The sequence below is a fragment of the Anas platyrhynchos genome, chromosome 6 (assembly GCF_047663525.1).
Source record: "Anas platyrhynchos isolate ZD024472 breed Pekin duck chromosome 6, IASCAAS_PekinDuck_T2T, whole genome shotgun sequence".
NCBI lineage: Eukaryota > Metazoa > Chordata > Aves > Anseriformes > Anatidae > Anas > Anas platyrhynchos.
The window spans coordinates 23,144,074-23,158,289 of record NC_092592.1 but is presented as its reverse complement, the minus strand read 5'-3'; the positions used below and the strand labels follow the sequence as shown (position 1 = coordinate 23,158,289).

The 14,216-nt window shown below is 52.8% G+C and overlaps 1 protein-coding gene across 5 annotated transcripts; it reads right to left on the bottom strand.

Annotated features, from left to right (window-relative positions):
- Positions 1 to 1,899: 1,899 nt before the first annotated feature.
- TMEM72 (transmembrane protein 72) lies at positions 1,900 to 9,014 on the bottom strand. Of its 5 annotated transcripts, none has more exons than XM_038181635.2 (5): positions 8,722 to 8,863; positions 5,358 to 5,424; positions 4,872 to 4,935; positions 4,032 to 4,171; positions 1,900 to 3,855 (listed from the first exon to the last, which is right to left on the bottom strand). In XM_038181635.2, the coding sequence occupies exons 3-5, from the start codon at positions 4,880 to 4,882 to the stop codon at positions 3,395 to 3,397; spliced, it is 612 nt and encodes a 203-aa protein (XP_038037563.1). In that variant the 5' UTR covers positions 4,883 to 4,935; positions 5,358 to 5,424; positions 8,722 to 8,863; the 3' UTR covers positions 1,900 to 3,394. The 5 variants fall into 5 exon arrangements, with proteins under 5 accessions (XP_038037563.1, XP_005029487.4, XP_012963889.3 ...); XM_005029430.6 differs by having other exon boundaries at positions 4,872 to 4,943; positions 8,722 to 8,857; XM_013108435.5 differs by lacking the exon at positions 4,872 to 4,935 and having other exon boundaries at positions 8,722 to 8,857.
- Between the last annotated feature and the right edge of the window lie 5,202 nt (positions 9,015 to 14,216).

The window sequence follows — 14,216 nt, the reverse complement described above, 5'->3', positions numbered from 1 at the left end:
GTAGCCCCTGGGGTGCCCCTCAGAGGAAGACATAGGGAGAGGGTCCAACAGAGAAACTAACCCTTTAGCAAATAATCTCGGAGCCCTCTGCAAAGTAATCCAACACCCCCTGAGGCTAGGCATTTCCTCTGCACTGGGATTTTAAGGAACGCCTGAGGCTGCATTTCTTTGAGCAGCTGAGCTGCTCTAACAGTCTGCTGCTTTTGAAAGGAGTGCTCTTATCCCCTGTCCCCTTCATTTTGTGGCTGGCCCTTCTTTCCATGGATTTATTTGGCTCATTATCCCAGAAGACAGCAACCTGCTTTCTTTTTCCTAATTATTTTTCCCCCGTGCTAACGAGGTCTGTCAGCTGATGGAGCTGTCAGATAGCACCGGGGTGGGATGGGTGGTGAGGAACAGGGCTGGGGATGCACAGACAGGGTGACCTAGGGCAGAAGCTCGGCCCACAGGGTGGGAGTGCATCCTTCAGCACTGCTTTGGACTACAACTTGATTACCTTTGAAGGGTCATCCTTTCTCCAGTGATACTCTGGAGCTGTTGCTCCAGGGTGAGACAGGGATGGACCTTAACTAATGGGCAATTTAACACCGAAGGAATGAGCAGAGTTTTTCCAGCCTTCCTGTCCTAGAGCAGCTAGCTGTGTGGTGGGAGAAGAGCCAGGCCAACACAAGGGAGCAGGCAAGAAAAGCAACCAGGGTGGTGGGATAGGAAAAGAAGACCCTGCCCAGGGCTGGCCCCAGTAAGGCTGAACAGCTGGCTCACTGGCAGCTCCCCCCAGCCCCACTTCCCAAAGGAAACCTACCACTGGCTTTCAAAATCCTGAGCACTGAAGCACCTGCTTCTGCAGGCACTAATGACTACAAACTCTACATACACATTTCACAGCACAATGAAATCTGCCCCCCACACGCACTTCAGGGTGCCACAGGCACTCTCACCCCGTTGCTGCTCCCCTGGCCAGCTGCCCCCGCTGCCCCACAGGTCTGAAGTGTGGGACTGGTTGCGTGAGGGCCGATGGGTGAAATTTGGCTGCAGAGAGGCTGTCCACACCCAGGCTGCCCCAGTGCTTTGCTCGGGGCTAAAGAGGCAGTGGCATGAATGTGATCTTTCTCTCGTCAGCAGATTGGTTGGCTCTCTGAGGAGCTCTGCCTTTTTGATAACCCCTGCCTCTGCTTATATAATTAGTTATGCAATGGTCAAAGAGGAGCCTTGGATGATGCAGGAAGTAGAGCCTGCTAATGAGAATTGGTGTAGATGTGTGATAGAGTCGGAGAGTCAGCTCTGAGCACAGCCTCCTGGGGCAGAGCGGGCAAGGATTGGTGCCCTGTTAGCATGGCTGGCTTAGGACTTTTGCTGGTGCAGGTATGTTGTTTGACCACCTACTTTGGCAGAAAACATCTTGATTTTTATTTCTTCCTGTGCTGAATACACTAGCTTGAGGGTGGAGCTGTGGATAGGTCCTGGGCCTGCTGTTATCAGTAGTGTGGCATTAGGCTGTGAATTGGTGCAATTTTCTGGAGACAGCGTTGCAGGTACAGGAGGAGACTAAACCTCCGTGAAGGCGGATGTGTACGTGACTCTTCCCTAGCATGCAATTTTGGGGTGGAGGGTTAATTTGTGCAGCTGGAAGGAAGAGATCTCTAATCTATGCATCACGTATAGAACAGATTGATAGCAGCTAGCATTTCAAATGTCGGTGATACAACAAGTTTTTTGTTCATGTCTGGCTGTAGGAACAACTGAGTGCATGAGACCATTCATAAGCTGCTTTTGAGGACAGAGTCTCATTATCAAACACAAGCAGTCAAACATTATGAGTCAGTATCTTCTGCCTTCTTCCCCATCTGTCTCCCAAATCAGGAGCAACTTAATCAGAATTTATTAAAATGTAGCACTGGGTTATCATTTGCCTTTTTATTGTAACTTCATATTTTCCCTCTTCCCTTCATAATACAGTGCTTTCCTAAATGGACATGGTGATTGTGACTCAGAGATCTGAGCATTTAAAAAGAAAAAGTAATGTATTTCCAAGAAAAACATCCAGCCCCACAGACTTCTGCTTTACAATCAGTCTAAGCAAGTCTCAGAGATATTCCCTCTTAAACACCGCTCACCCCAGCGCTCTGTGTCTGGGCTTGGAGCAGTCATGGTTATTTGTCCCAGCAGAGTCGACAATGTTGCCTCACATCCATGTCAGAGCAATCCCAGTTGCCTGAGCTCTTCTCCGCGTGGAGCCAAAAGAGTTGCCTGATGTTGATGAGGTGGGCTTGGTGAGAGTATCTGTAGGCACTGATTAAATTGTGGGGCCCTTTCTACAGGGGGCAAGGAGCAGAGACAGGAGCCCTGGTTTGGCTGCCCCCATACTGCCAAGGGAGCGCCCCAGAGAGGTGACAGGTGCTGCCTGGTGGGTTGAGCAGGAGAGAAATGCATGATGATAGGTAAATGGTACTCAAAGGGCAGAAAATATGGGAGGATTAAGGCAGAGGTGAAGAGTTCAGGGAAGAGCTGGCGTAGAGGGGACCGGTGCAGCAGCATTGTAACTTTATTATTGCCTTTGCTCTCTGGGGCCCACAATTAACATGCACAGGGAATTGCACACAGTCTGCTGTGCCAACAACACAGCACTGAACCTTGTAACTTGAGCTGCTACAGCATCCCGAAGCTCTTCAAACTCACAAGTGCTGTCTGGGCAGGGGACACCAAGAAGCCCCAGGCAGGTGTCCAAGGCCAGAAGTGACTTCTCTGCTGGGCCCAGAGTGTGTTTCGGGGGAGGACACTTAGCAGGTGCCAGCCCCAGATGTGCCTCCAAGTTTCCCTGAGCTCCTCCAAGCACAGTGAGGACAGGCAGAAGACAGCTGCCCTTCACAGAGGCTGCTCAGGGAGGATGGTGCTACCTCTTGCTGCCTTGAGACAGGCAGATGCTAGGGCTGTGGCGTTAGGCAGGAGCTGCTGCTGTGCCGTGGCGTGTAGTGCTGTTACACAGAGGTGAGCCGTGTATAAATCCACGGAGAAAGATTCCCTGGGTGGAGAAACCTTACTGTCCCCTGCGAGCCCATGGCCTGTACCTGGCATGGTGTCACAGGGGCTGGGGACCACCACGGATTCATCCCCAGATACAGGACCACTTTGCCCTGCAGCCCCTTGGAGGAGGGTTGTCACAGCCACGGCAGGGAAGGCAGAGGAGCAGGGATGACCGCCCCTCCATGCTGGGGCATGGGTGCTGTACCCCCTCACCCCTCATCCTCCTCAGTGGCTGCAGGGTTGGCCCATGGCGGTGCCTGTGGTGATCTGTCCTGCACGGCAGCGCTGCCCATGGCACAGGGTCCCTCAGCTGCCCAAGGAGGGACACCAGCACCAGAAGTGTGTCTGCCCCGTCCTTGCTGCTGGTGAGCCCTCAAAACAGGCCTGTGGAGCTGAGGGGAGTGAGAACAACAGGGGCATCAGGAGGGGTGAGGATAGGTGCTGTGTCTGATGTGGTCTCCTCAGCCTCACTCTCCATGTCATCCAGGCTCTCACTGACAGAGGGGATGATTTGCACCACCTTCTCCTGGAAGTGAACTTGCTTGCGAGGAGCTGGTGGGGCCTCTGGTTGTGTAGGGACTGCTGGTGGCAGGCTCCTGTCCTTGCTGCCTTTCAGGATGCTCTTCATGTGTCCCAGCAGCGAGCGGTGCTGCTCTCTCTGGGCTCCGTGGAACGTGTATGTCTGCTCGGTGTCACCAGCGATGGTGGAGGCTGCTGTGGTGGCTGTAGGATCCACATATTGGCCCGCCTGGGGATGTGCCTCTTTGTGCTCTGGGCTCTTGCTCCTCTTGCTCAGCAGGAAGTAGGCCAGGGCGGTGAGCACCAGCATGGAGCCTGGGGAGAAGGGCACATTGGCTGAGGGCTGGCCCAAGGCAAAGTCCTAGCCAAGCAGTGTTTGGTCCAGCTAGCTCAGCATCCCACACATCCCCACCATCTCTGGTCCACTGCCCCCAACAGACCATGTTCCTCCTCTATCAGCACTCCTCCCCACCCCAGCACAAGCTTCTCACCGGGTATGGTGACGTGCCAGACGAGGACGGGATGAAGGAAGCATGCCACCGAGAGCAGTGTGTACCCCAGGAATTTCTGGAAGCTCCCCGGGCGCCTAGCTTGCTTCCAGCAGGCGTGTGCCAGGGAGTCGGGCTCATATCTGGGGAGAGAAACAGAAGTCCTTGTGGGATAAGGCACCGAGTGCATGACAAGAAGATTTGGACCTAACCATGACCCACCTAAAGGTTCAGACCCTTACTCTAGTTCACCAGGAAACCGGTGTGCAACTGGTGTGTTGGTGAGGGAGGGTAAGTAAAGTCTGAGACCTCCTTGTGTTGGGCAGAGGCCAGGGGCCTCATCTGCCAGAGGTCCGCATCTCAGGTGACCTCTCCTTGGCACGCTTGTGCCTACTAGCTGGTAAGGTGTTGCCTCCTAGCTATCAGGGCTTTTGAGTTTATGCAGAAGGGCTCAGCCTCTGAGAAGTGCATAAGTATTTTCTAGATTTTAATTTAAATTTCTGTGCTGTCCCTGGGAGGGAGCTCTGGGGATCTGTCTCTTTCTTCAACCCTGGAGCCTTGCAGGAGTTCACACTGCGTGCTAAGGAGATGCTGCAGACTAGGGTTTGTTGTGCTGACACTCAGCAGATTATGGCACAAACTCAGGTTAAAACACAGGTTTAATTGGCTGCAGACAAGTCCCCACTCACCTCCCCCCTGCCTGAGTGTGCTGGCCATGGCAGTAGGGGCAGGACCTTTGGCGTGGCACTTGCAGCTTGGCTAGGTCTGGTGTTGCCTGTAAAGGACGGGTTGCCTTAGAGAGGGCCCACCAAGGCTGGAGAAGACTGCCCAGAGGCTACTCACGTGAAACACATCTCCAGGAACAAACTGATAAAGAAGAAGCCTTCACAGACAGTGACTGCAACCCCTGAAAAACTGAAAGGTGGAGCTGTCAGGGGGGCAGGGCTGGGCTGGATCATGCTCTGCAGATGGCAGAAGGAGCATAGGGGGCTGGGATTTACTGCCCAGTTCACAACACAGACTGTGTGCTGGGCTCTGAACGCTCTCTGCCCAGGTTTGTGGAGGAAAGACCAAGACCTTCCACCCAGGAGGGGTCAGCTTGCAGCCAGTATCACCTCTGGCCTGTTTGAGTCTGAAGTAGCATGGGGAGAGGATCACTCTCTCTAACAGGATCAGCTTACTCTTCTGAAACCTAACAAAGATCTCAATATCCCAAAGCCTTGGATATTGCTCCCTGCTGCTGTTGTAGGCTAGTTTGGCACTACATATGGTGGAGGGGTTGAGTGTGGCACCCCTACCAGATCTGTCTAGAAGGGCAAAAATACTCACAGCAGATAGAAAGCCAGGCTTTTGAACTGCCCTTGCTGCAGAGTTTCTACCCCCACGCCGATCAGCACTGGAAGAGAAGGCAGGAAAGATGCTGAGTTCAGTCCCTGACTCTGGTGTCCTGGTGGCTGCCAGCATCCATGCCCCGATTTCTTCTCTGCAGCGCTGGTGACTCATGCTGACACACGAACCCCGGGGTCAGAGCAGAGCGCTGGCCTCGACGTGCAGCCCAGGAACCCAACCCAGCGTCACTCCTGCCAGGACAGCCTTGCGGCTGCGTGGGCTGGGGAGAGGTGCTCTGAGGATACCAGCTTCTGGCACCTACAAGAGGTGAGCAACGGTGTCCTGTGTCTCTCCCACCCCCAGCTCCAGCACAGCTGCCATGGGACTTCTCTCCCACCACCCCATCCATCTGTCCCTCATCCCCACGCTTCTCCTAGGCTGGGGAAATCTGCGCCCAGGTCCCCACCATACCCACCAGTCCAGCACCCCACCTCTCCTGCTGCACCCCACACGTGGCTGTAGGGCAGCAGCAGGTCAGGGGAAACGTGCCAGCTGCATTCACGAAGGGCCGTAGCCATGGCATTAAAATCCTTTGCTAGGCAAACAGAAAAAGCTATAACAGGAGCAGGAAGATTAAAAATGAGGAATGAACATCCCCTCAGTGCCCCAGCCAGCACAGCACACTGGGAGGTCATTTTAAGGGGGATTAAGAGTGTTAGCAAGGCTAAAATCTTCCCTGGACTGGCCGTTAGGGGCCAATAGCTTTATGGGATGGAAGCTTTCCTTCAACATCCTTCAGGAGTATTTACAAAATGGCACAGAAATGAAGTGCCTCGTACCAGCTACAGAGAGCTGGTTCACCACTGATCCTGCTCAATACATGTTGGCCACGTCCTCAGGAGCCAGTTGGCTTTGACTGTCTGAGCTGTGCCTTTGCCCCACATGGAGCAGGGGCCATGCTCACAAGTGGGGACGCAGGTGCCAGTGATGCTGGGTCCCTCAGCCCATGGGGTGGGTCAATGCCGAGGGTCTGTGCCTGAGCACACAGTGCTTCTGGCCCAGCCAAACAAAGCCCCACCAGGATGCTGTCATCCTGTTGGTTCTTGTGGTGCCACCTGCAGCTGCTGGTCTCCGAAATGCCAGGGGAACACATGGGACCCATGTGCTGCCCTTCTCCCCAGAGGCTGCCTCTCCAGCCCCAAGAATAGGCAGGAAAATCAGCCTCATCGGAGAGCTGTGAAGGGACCAAGCTGTGTAATCCTATGTGCAAAGAATTGTCCTTTGCTACCCTGTGATTGAGGAGCCTTCTTTATACTCTCCCCTACAAATGCAGAATTCATTCATTCATTCCTTCCCTACAGACAAACACAGAATTCAACAGCTTGGCTGTTGTGCTAGAGTCCCTGCTCTGCCTGGGGAGGTTTCCTGATCTTGCACAGCTTCTGCTTTATCCTCAAAGCTCTTTGGGTGAAGTATCTGCGAAAGCAAAGGGTTGTTTCCAAGGTGCTTGTTTGGGCTCGTTGCTGCCTTGATTTGGATCTTCTCCAAACCATGTGGCTGAAGGCACATGATTGGGAATTAAATGGTTGAAAGCCTGAGAATTAAGAAATAAGTAAGAACTCTCTCCCTAGATGTAGAAATCACAAGGCCTAAAATCTCTGAATTACAGATATGCCCCAAACATGGCAGTGCTTTGTGAGGCTGTTTGATTATTCCTCACTAACTAGCCATGGACAACAGGACTGTCTGATGTCTCCCACACAACAAGCCCCATTGCACTCCAGGGTCCTGTGGGAAGAGGGGGTTACATTTTGTGGGCAACCTTCTGTGTTTGCAAGCAGCTTATGGAGTTGGCCAGGCCTTCTCAGGATCAATTAGTGAGGCTGATGCACTCTCCTCTCCCTTTAATACTTTTATTCCAGCAAAGCCTGTGGGATTCTTTTCTGCATGGTTTCCATTTCATGCATAAACCTCATGCACCTCATCAGGCACTAAACACTGCATCAAGCTGTTTTCTTACCCCCTTGAGACAGACAGAGGAATAAAACACAGGCACCTCCCATTCCTTTGCTGGCCCTTTGGGAAAACCAGGTAGTACTGGGAATGCATCAGAGTGGAGATATGGAAAAGTACAGAGACCAGCTGTACTCTGTGGTGTGTGATGTCTGTGCTCTGGGAGGCTGAGCTGAGAGGGGACTGCACTGCTCATTTCAAGAACTACAGAGAGATGTAGATGATGCACAGTGAGGAAAAGAGAGAAAACAGATGAGAGAGATTATATTCCATTAAGGCACTTCCAAATTGTAAGCTACTTTCAATTTTTGTGTTCTAGCTTTAGTTTTCTGATGGCAGCAAGCTCGTGTTTTCTCTCAGGAGCTTTAAGAGTGAATATGACCAACATGAGGCTCATGTGGGCCAGAGGGGGATGGGGACAGAGAGGTTTACATTTGCTGGTTAAAGTTGTGTCCTGGCTCCTGTCTGTTGCAGCTTCATCATAACGTGCACTTATCTGCTGGGCGTTCGTACAAACTCCAGAACTCAGACCTCAGCCTCTTATCAGCCCTCCAAAGTACACTGCAGAGCACAGCCTCCAGCATTACAGCTGGGCTTCAGCTGTCCTTGGAAACCTGTGCTCTCTTCAGCAGACCTTTGTGCTTTCTACTTGGCCCCTGACTTGAGCAAAGTGCAGCTGATAAAGGAAATGCCATGGTAGGAAGGCCTGCTGTGACCTACCCTGTGCTGTCTGAAATCTGAAATTCCCAGAGTCTGACACAGGTACCCCAGACACCTCTCATCAGGAACCTCTGGCTCACACCTCCAGCCTCGAGGCAAACCAAACCCTTTGATCCCTGCCTTGCTGATGGGGAAACTGAGGCAGAGAGCGCTGCCTGCCCTGCCCTGTGACAGCGAGTCAGCAGCGGAGCCAGCACACTGTGCCTGTAGCCTCTGCCCTGCCTGTTCACCACATCCAGCCGGTGGGTGAGATGGTGATGCTGGCACCGCTGCTGTGACCCCAGCTGCTTCCTGAGCCGGGCAGAGAAGGCAGAGGCTGTGCCACCGAGGCTGGGACCTCTCCATCCTGCCTGGCCCTGGGGCACAGAAGAAATCCCAGCACAAGGAGCTCCCCCGGCGTTTTTGACTCCCACAGAGCAGCCTGCCCGGCTTGTGCAGCCCTGGGTATTTTGCTTTTCAGTCCCACTCACATCATGCTTGTCCCCCTGCATACAAGCATATAATTTAGTTTTTACAAGCATATCATTTACAAGCATATCATTTAGTTTTCTCTCCAATTTGTGCATTAGCTTGTCCTGACACTTACTCAGTGCCTTAAAAGGCAGCAATGAAAAAGAGAGCTTGCTCCTACCTGCTGCAGTGGAGATGCCCAGCAATCGGCAGGCATACTCCAGGGCACTCCAAAACGCCTCGTGCCGCATGGTGAGGAGATGAAGGCGGCAATGCCAGCCAGGCAGAAGCTCCCTCCTCAGACCTCCTGCTGTGTGCGGCGCCCAGCTGCAGGCAGAGCCTTCCGTGCACAGGGCAGGGTGACCTTTGCGAAGGACCAGCCACCTCCACAGGGCCTCCGGGGGGAGAGCAAGCTGCCACCGCTGGGAACCGGTCAGCACTGCTTCCAGGGCTGCGGACACTTGGCTTTTTCCTCCTCGCTTGCCGGGGTTGCTAGCCCGGGGATGATTAATGATTGGTAAGGGGGGGTGCGGCTTTGGGAGCATTTGCACCCGGGGTGCACGCGTGGCCTTTCCTGCTTGGAGGCAGCAGCTCTGGAAGCCCAAGCTGATTACATGCATGTGAAGTCATTAGTGCTGTGCGGCTCCTGGCAGGTTAACCGTTTGTGAGGATGGTGGTGCTTGCTTTTGGCAAGAGAGCAGCAGGCTCCTAGCGGATCGTGGGGCTCCCAGGGTGCCCTGGCCCCGCCGCCTCCTGCTGCTGATCCCCTGCCGTGGGTGCTGCTTGCCAGCCTGTGAGTGGTGCTGTGTCAGGGCAGGTGTGCAACCACAGGAACGAGGAGGTCAGACCTGTTCCCAAGGGTCCTACAGAGCCAGGCTGGCCATGGCAGGAGAGATGTCTATTTGTCTTTTTGGAAACTTCATTATTTCTGTACTGCAGTCACCCAGCTGTTCAGCAGCCCCACAGCCGTTTGCAGTGGGGTCCCACGAGCGTCCTGACTCGTGGAGTGGGGGCAGAGGAGGAGGGCTGTGCATGTACACTCTGGCCTCTTTGTTTTGGCTTTAGTAGATGGCATCAGGGTCCGTGGCTTGCCTCTTCAGGACACTGCCTCTGAAGAGGGGCAGCCCTTGGCATGAAGACTGGGATGGGCCAGTGCTGGCCTGCTCCAGACCCTTGCTACAGACAGAGATCATCCCGTCCCCTGTGGGCAGCACGTACGTCTGGTTCCTGCGGGGCTGCGGGCTCACAGGGCAATGAGTCCACCTGCGGGGCCAGTCACTGCAGCCCCTGCCCTCGCCCTGCCTTCTGCCCGTGCAGACTCAGCACCGGCCCCACACGCGGGTGTTCCCCTTTCCTCCCCTCTGCCCACACCATGGCGCCTGTTTGAAGGAAGTAGGGCTTTAGGGATTTCACAGCTGATGGGTGACTCAGTGGTGTGCCTGCACTTCCTTTTCAAGAGGGATGGACAGAACAAAGGCACACCAGAGGTGCGGCCCCCTGAATCTGAACAGACCCTGCTGGGGTGTCCCGTTCCCTCCCCACTGCCTTCGGGGATGCCCCTGCACTCCTGCTGCCAATGGCTCCAGAAATCACCAAGCTGGCTTAAAAGCCCTGAGACTGCAAAGTGTTTGGATGCCTTTTTCTTTGCTGTCTTCGTATTGCTTTAGTTTGGTTTTTAACATCAATGCGTTGAATTTCAGGTGTTTATTTACAAACACAAAAGCTAGAAAATGGCTTAGGTACATAGACCATAGGAAGGCAATGAGTCTTTCAGGATTGTGGAGAGCCACTAGCCCAGGCTTGGAGAAACTGCAGCCCTGCGAGGTGTCAGCAGCCACTGGCTCTGTAGAGAGGGGCTCCCTGCCCACCCTTCTGTGGTCCCCGGCACCTCCCCTGGTAGGAGACCTGCTGCCAGTGCCAGTGGTGGAGCACACTGGGCTTGGTCACCCTGGAGGTCTCACCCCAAAACAAAATGACTTTGAGTGCCCTCGACAGCAAGGTTTCCTTTCTTGCCAAGAACAAGCCCCAGGGTTTAAAATAAATGCAGAATTGTGGGCGGGGTGGTAATGGAGGAACAGAATCCATTTGGGAGAGGCAGATTAATACATTAACAATTTAAACCTTCCATCATTCCCTTAGCTATTGCCCAACCTCTGTCATGGGATTGGGCTTAATCAGCCTTCCTGAGGGTCCTTGTCCACTGCCTGAGGAGTCTCCTGGCCCAGGTGACTTCTCCACTCGCTATTCAGGGGTGCACTACTGCTTCTTTCACTCGAGTGCCCAGGAGGGGGCATGGCGTGAGCAGTACAGACATCCCCAGGTGGCTTTGTACCAACTTTCCTCTAGCGGTTCTTTCCCTCCATTTAGGAATTTTTTAACTAGTTCTCCTGTGAAGCATCCTCACATGAACCTGACCTTTCCCAGTAGAGGTGTCTCTGGTCATTCTGCCTCCTTTCCAGTGGGGAGATGGTACCCTCAGTGAAGCTCTGAGCCATTCGGGGGTTCTTCTGTGCAGCTTTTAGGAGTGAGTTTATGCAGTCGGAAGAGGACTGAGAACTTATGACCTTACAGGGGATTAATAACCTGTAACCAACAGTGCAAAGCCTATGCACCAGCACAGCCTGTTCTGGGAGGCTTGATAGCAGAGGTCCCCACTGCACATTAAGCCACTTTCTTTGCACATAGGCTTGCCATTTGCACACTGGCTGCCAGCCAGGATTCACATTTACAGGCTGCTCCCAGTGATGTATGGGTTGAGCTGGAGGGTTTTATGTCAGGGTTTCATAGCAATGCTAGTCCCCACCTTCATCTCTCCCACCCCACGCTTCGCTTTAGAAATTCAGCAGTGGCACAGCCACCACAGACGTTCTGTGACCAAGGCCACTGTTCAGCGTCTGGGCCATCGGCAGGCACCTTGGCCTGTGAAACTGTGATGCTGCCAGAGCTCTGCGGCAGAGCTTCTGTCAGGGGGCCTGGGGGCACCACGGCCTCTGCCTCCAGGGTTTTGGGTGCTGTACCTTCAGATATTTGTCCCTGCTGGGAATCAAAGAAGGTTTCTGGCTCGCTTCCCCTCTGCATCACCCCTGGTGGTGTGACGAGGTGACCTGCCTGTGGAGCCCCAGGGCCTGGTGCCACCCTGGGGCAGTGCCACGAGCCATGCAGGACGGTTGGATCCCACCTCCAAGGGATCACTGGCCAAACTGCCACAGGCTCCATCTCCCTTTTTCCAACTCCTCCATCCCTCTGGCTCCCCCTGCAGAAACATCCCTAAGACGACCTGTCCCCCAGGGAGACAGCAATGCCTGCCAGCCCTGCAGGAGCCCTGAGGGGTGAGAGGGTGATGGCAGGGGATTGCTTGCCCTAGGGGAGCGTGACAGCCACGCCACGATGTGCTGCATGTGACACCCGATGGCATTGCCGGCAGGAGCACTGTGCTGACATGAAGAAATGCTCCTGGTTTTGTTATTGCTCCGACACATCTCTGTTCCGCACAGGGAAGCCGGGGCACGGAGCAATGCCTGAGCAGCTCAGCCGAGGGCAGCGAATGAATTTGGGACGTCTGCCAGTGAGTCGGCACATCCCAATGGTACCTCAGTAACTCAGCTAAATTGTAACCTAAATAAACATGATTTGCTCACAGGACACGGGGTAAATGCTAAAAGCTGTGCTGTGATGCTGATGAGTAAAATCCACCTCTGCAGAATGGGTCTGTAACAGGGCTGATGCCCAGCCTTGGCACCACAGAATGGGGCTGATGCTCTGCTTGTTCCTGTACAGAGAGGAATTGCACCAGGGGGAAATGCAGTAGTGGAAAAGGAGCTCACAAAGGCATCAAATATTCATGTGCAGTATTTCATAAAGATAGATGGAGAAGGAGTGTTTTATCAGCCAGCAGGAGGAGGGAGTACTAGTAAGTCTCAGTGTAAACAAGCTCTGCGCAGGAGGCTCAGCCCACAGACGTTTATCCATCCATCAAAACCATTTGACTTTTTGCCCTCTTTTCTGGCAAAGGGGACCGGTAACTTCTCCCTGCGTGGGAGCAAACAAGGTGTACGCAGCAGCGATTGACTCACCTAGTGCTTGAGACACACATCAAACAGCCTGCTTGCTGCATTTTGGGGCCCAGCGAGCAATTTATAGAAGGGTTTGCACAGATAAATAACCAGAGAGATTTATGTAAGGCAACACAAAACACATGTTTTTGGCTACAGAGATGAAGAAATGGATGAGGACTTGCAAGCTGTGTAGCTGAGGTTATTTATGTAAATGTTCCTGTTTGGTAGGATTTATTCTGGGTCTACAGCTTGGCACTGCCTTCAAAAGGCTGCAAAGCAAACAAGCACAGCAGGACCCATCACCTCTTTTACTGGGTTGTCTCAAAGGGGTTCGAATGTACAGGTTTAAAAGAGGTTTGTCACAGTATCCACGGGTGGGGGTACTGAGTACTGCAGGATACTGAGGAGCTCTGAGATGACACGAGTACCTTTACCTGACACAGTCCTACATTTGTCTTCCCTTTAAGCAGGCACAGCCTTATACCGATGTACTTGGTTTTGGCTACCACATAGGCCTGCCCAGAGCCACATCTGAGATTTCTCGATGCAGGGCTCTCAGCGATGCTCTCCTCGTGTGAGTCCCCAGGAGGTTTGCTGCCGCTCCCTCAGTACAAGCCCCCTGAGAAGGGGAAGCTGCCCGAGCAGGAGATGTGATGACAGTTGGGAGCGGATTGTGCATTCCTTTTCCTCCCACACCCGCGTGTCTGGTATGCATTTGTCTTCTTTCATTTACTAGAAACACACTGTGAGGCAGTGTTTTCTTTCGATTGGGAACACTTATTACAAATGAAACATCAGGCGGGGTTGTTGCTCACTAGCCTGCCATGAGCATGATGTGACTGCTGGTTGTCCTACCCCCTCGCTGGCACTGTGCTGCTCATTGACAACAGAATGGCAAAGGTCTGGACTGCCCCTGGGCGGCAGGGTTGATTTTGAGGAATGGCTTCTGAACAGGCTTTGGTACCAAGGAGGAAGTAACTTGTCTCATTTTCTCCTTTGTATTCCTCAAAGGAAATGTTTGGGTAAAAATGGTCACAGTATGTGTTGAAAATAATACTCATTTTGCAGAAATTTGCAGCTAAGATCTGGTGGCAGATGGACAGGCAGCAGCAGACGATCTTCTCCCGTGAACGTGGTCCAGTTGTGCTTGTGCTGCAGCTCATAGCATACCTTAGAGCCAAAATTGGAGTGAAAAACAGAATAAAGTTCTATGAAGTTTTCTTATATCTTTCTCCAACTCCACCACATGCTTTTCTAATAATCTGCAGTTGTTTTTTGTTTTTGTTTTTTAAAAAAAAAAGATGAATGACTTTCAGCCTGTGGATTGTTAACAAGCTCTTTGCTTGGACTGCCTCCCCTCTGCTGCTGGTTGTTTGGAGAATGTTACAAACCAGTGCTCGTTGCCTTCTTTCAGGATGGCAACTGTTCAGAAAGGAGAAGCATTCTTATTTATTCAAAGGACACAGTAATAACTTTCTTTGTGGTACAAACCTTTTTACAGATTGTTCCAGTTAAGAAAAAAGCAACATTTCAGGCACACGGTTATGCAAACAGACCACGTGCCTGAGCACAACGAATTTGTATCTGATCACAAACTTTATTTTGTACCGTGCACTGCCTC

Coding starts and splice junctions, on each gene's coding strand:
- TMEM72 (XM_005029430.6), bottom strand. CDS start 8,791: ATGCGGCACGAGGCGTTTTGGAGTGCCCTGGAGTATGCCTGCCGATTG. Junction 5,425..8,721: donor GGGCATCTCCACTGCAGCAG/GTAGGAGCAAGC, acceptor CTTCTCTTCCAG/TGCTGATCGGCGTGGGGGTA. Junction 3,856..4,031: donor CTGGCACGTCACCATACCCG/GTGAGAAGCTTG, acceptor CCTTCTCCCCAG/GCTCCATGCTGGTGCTCACC.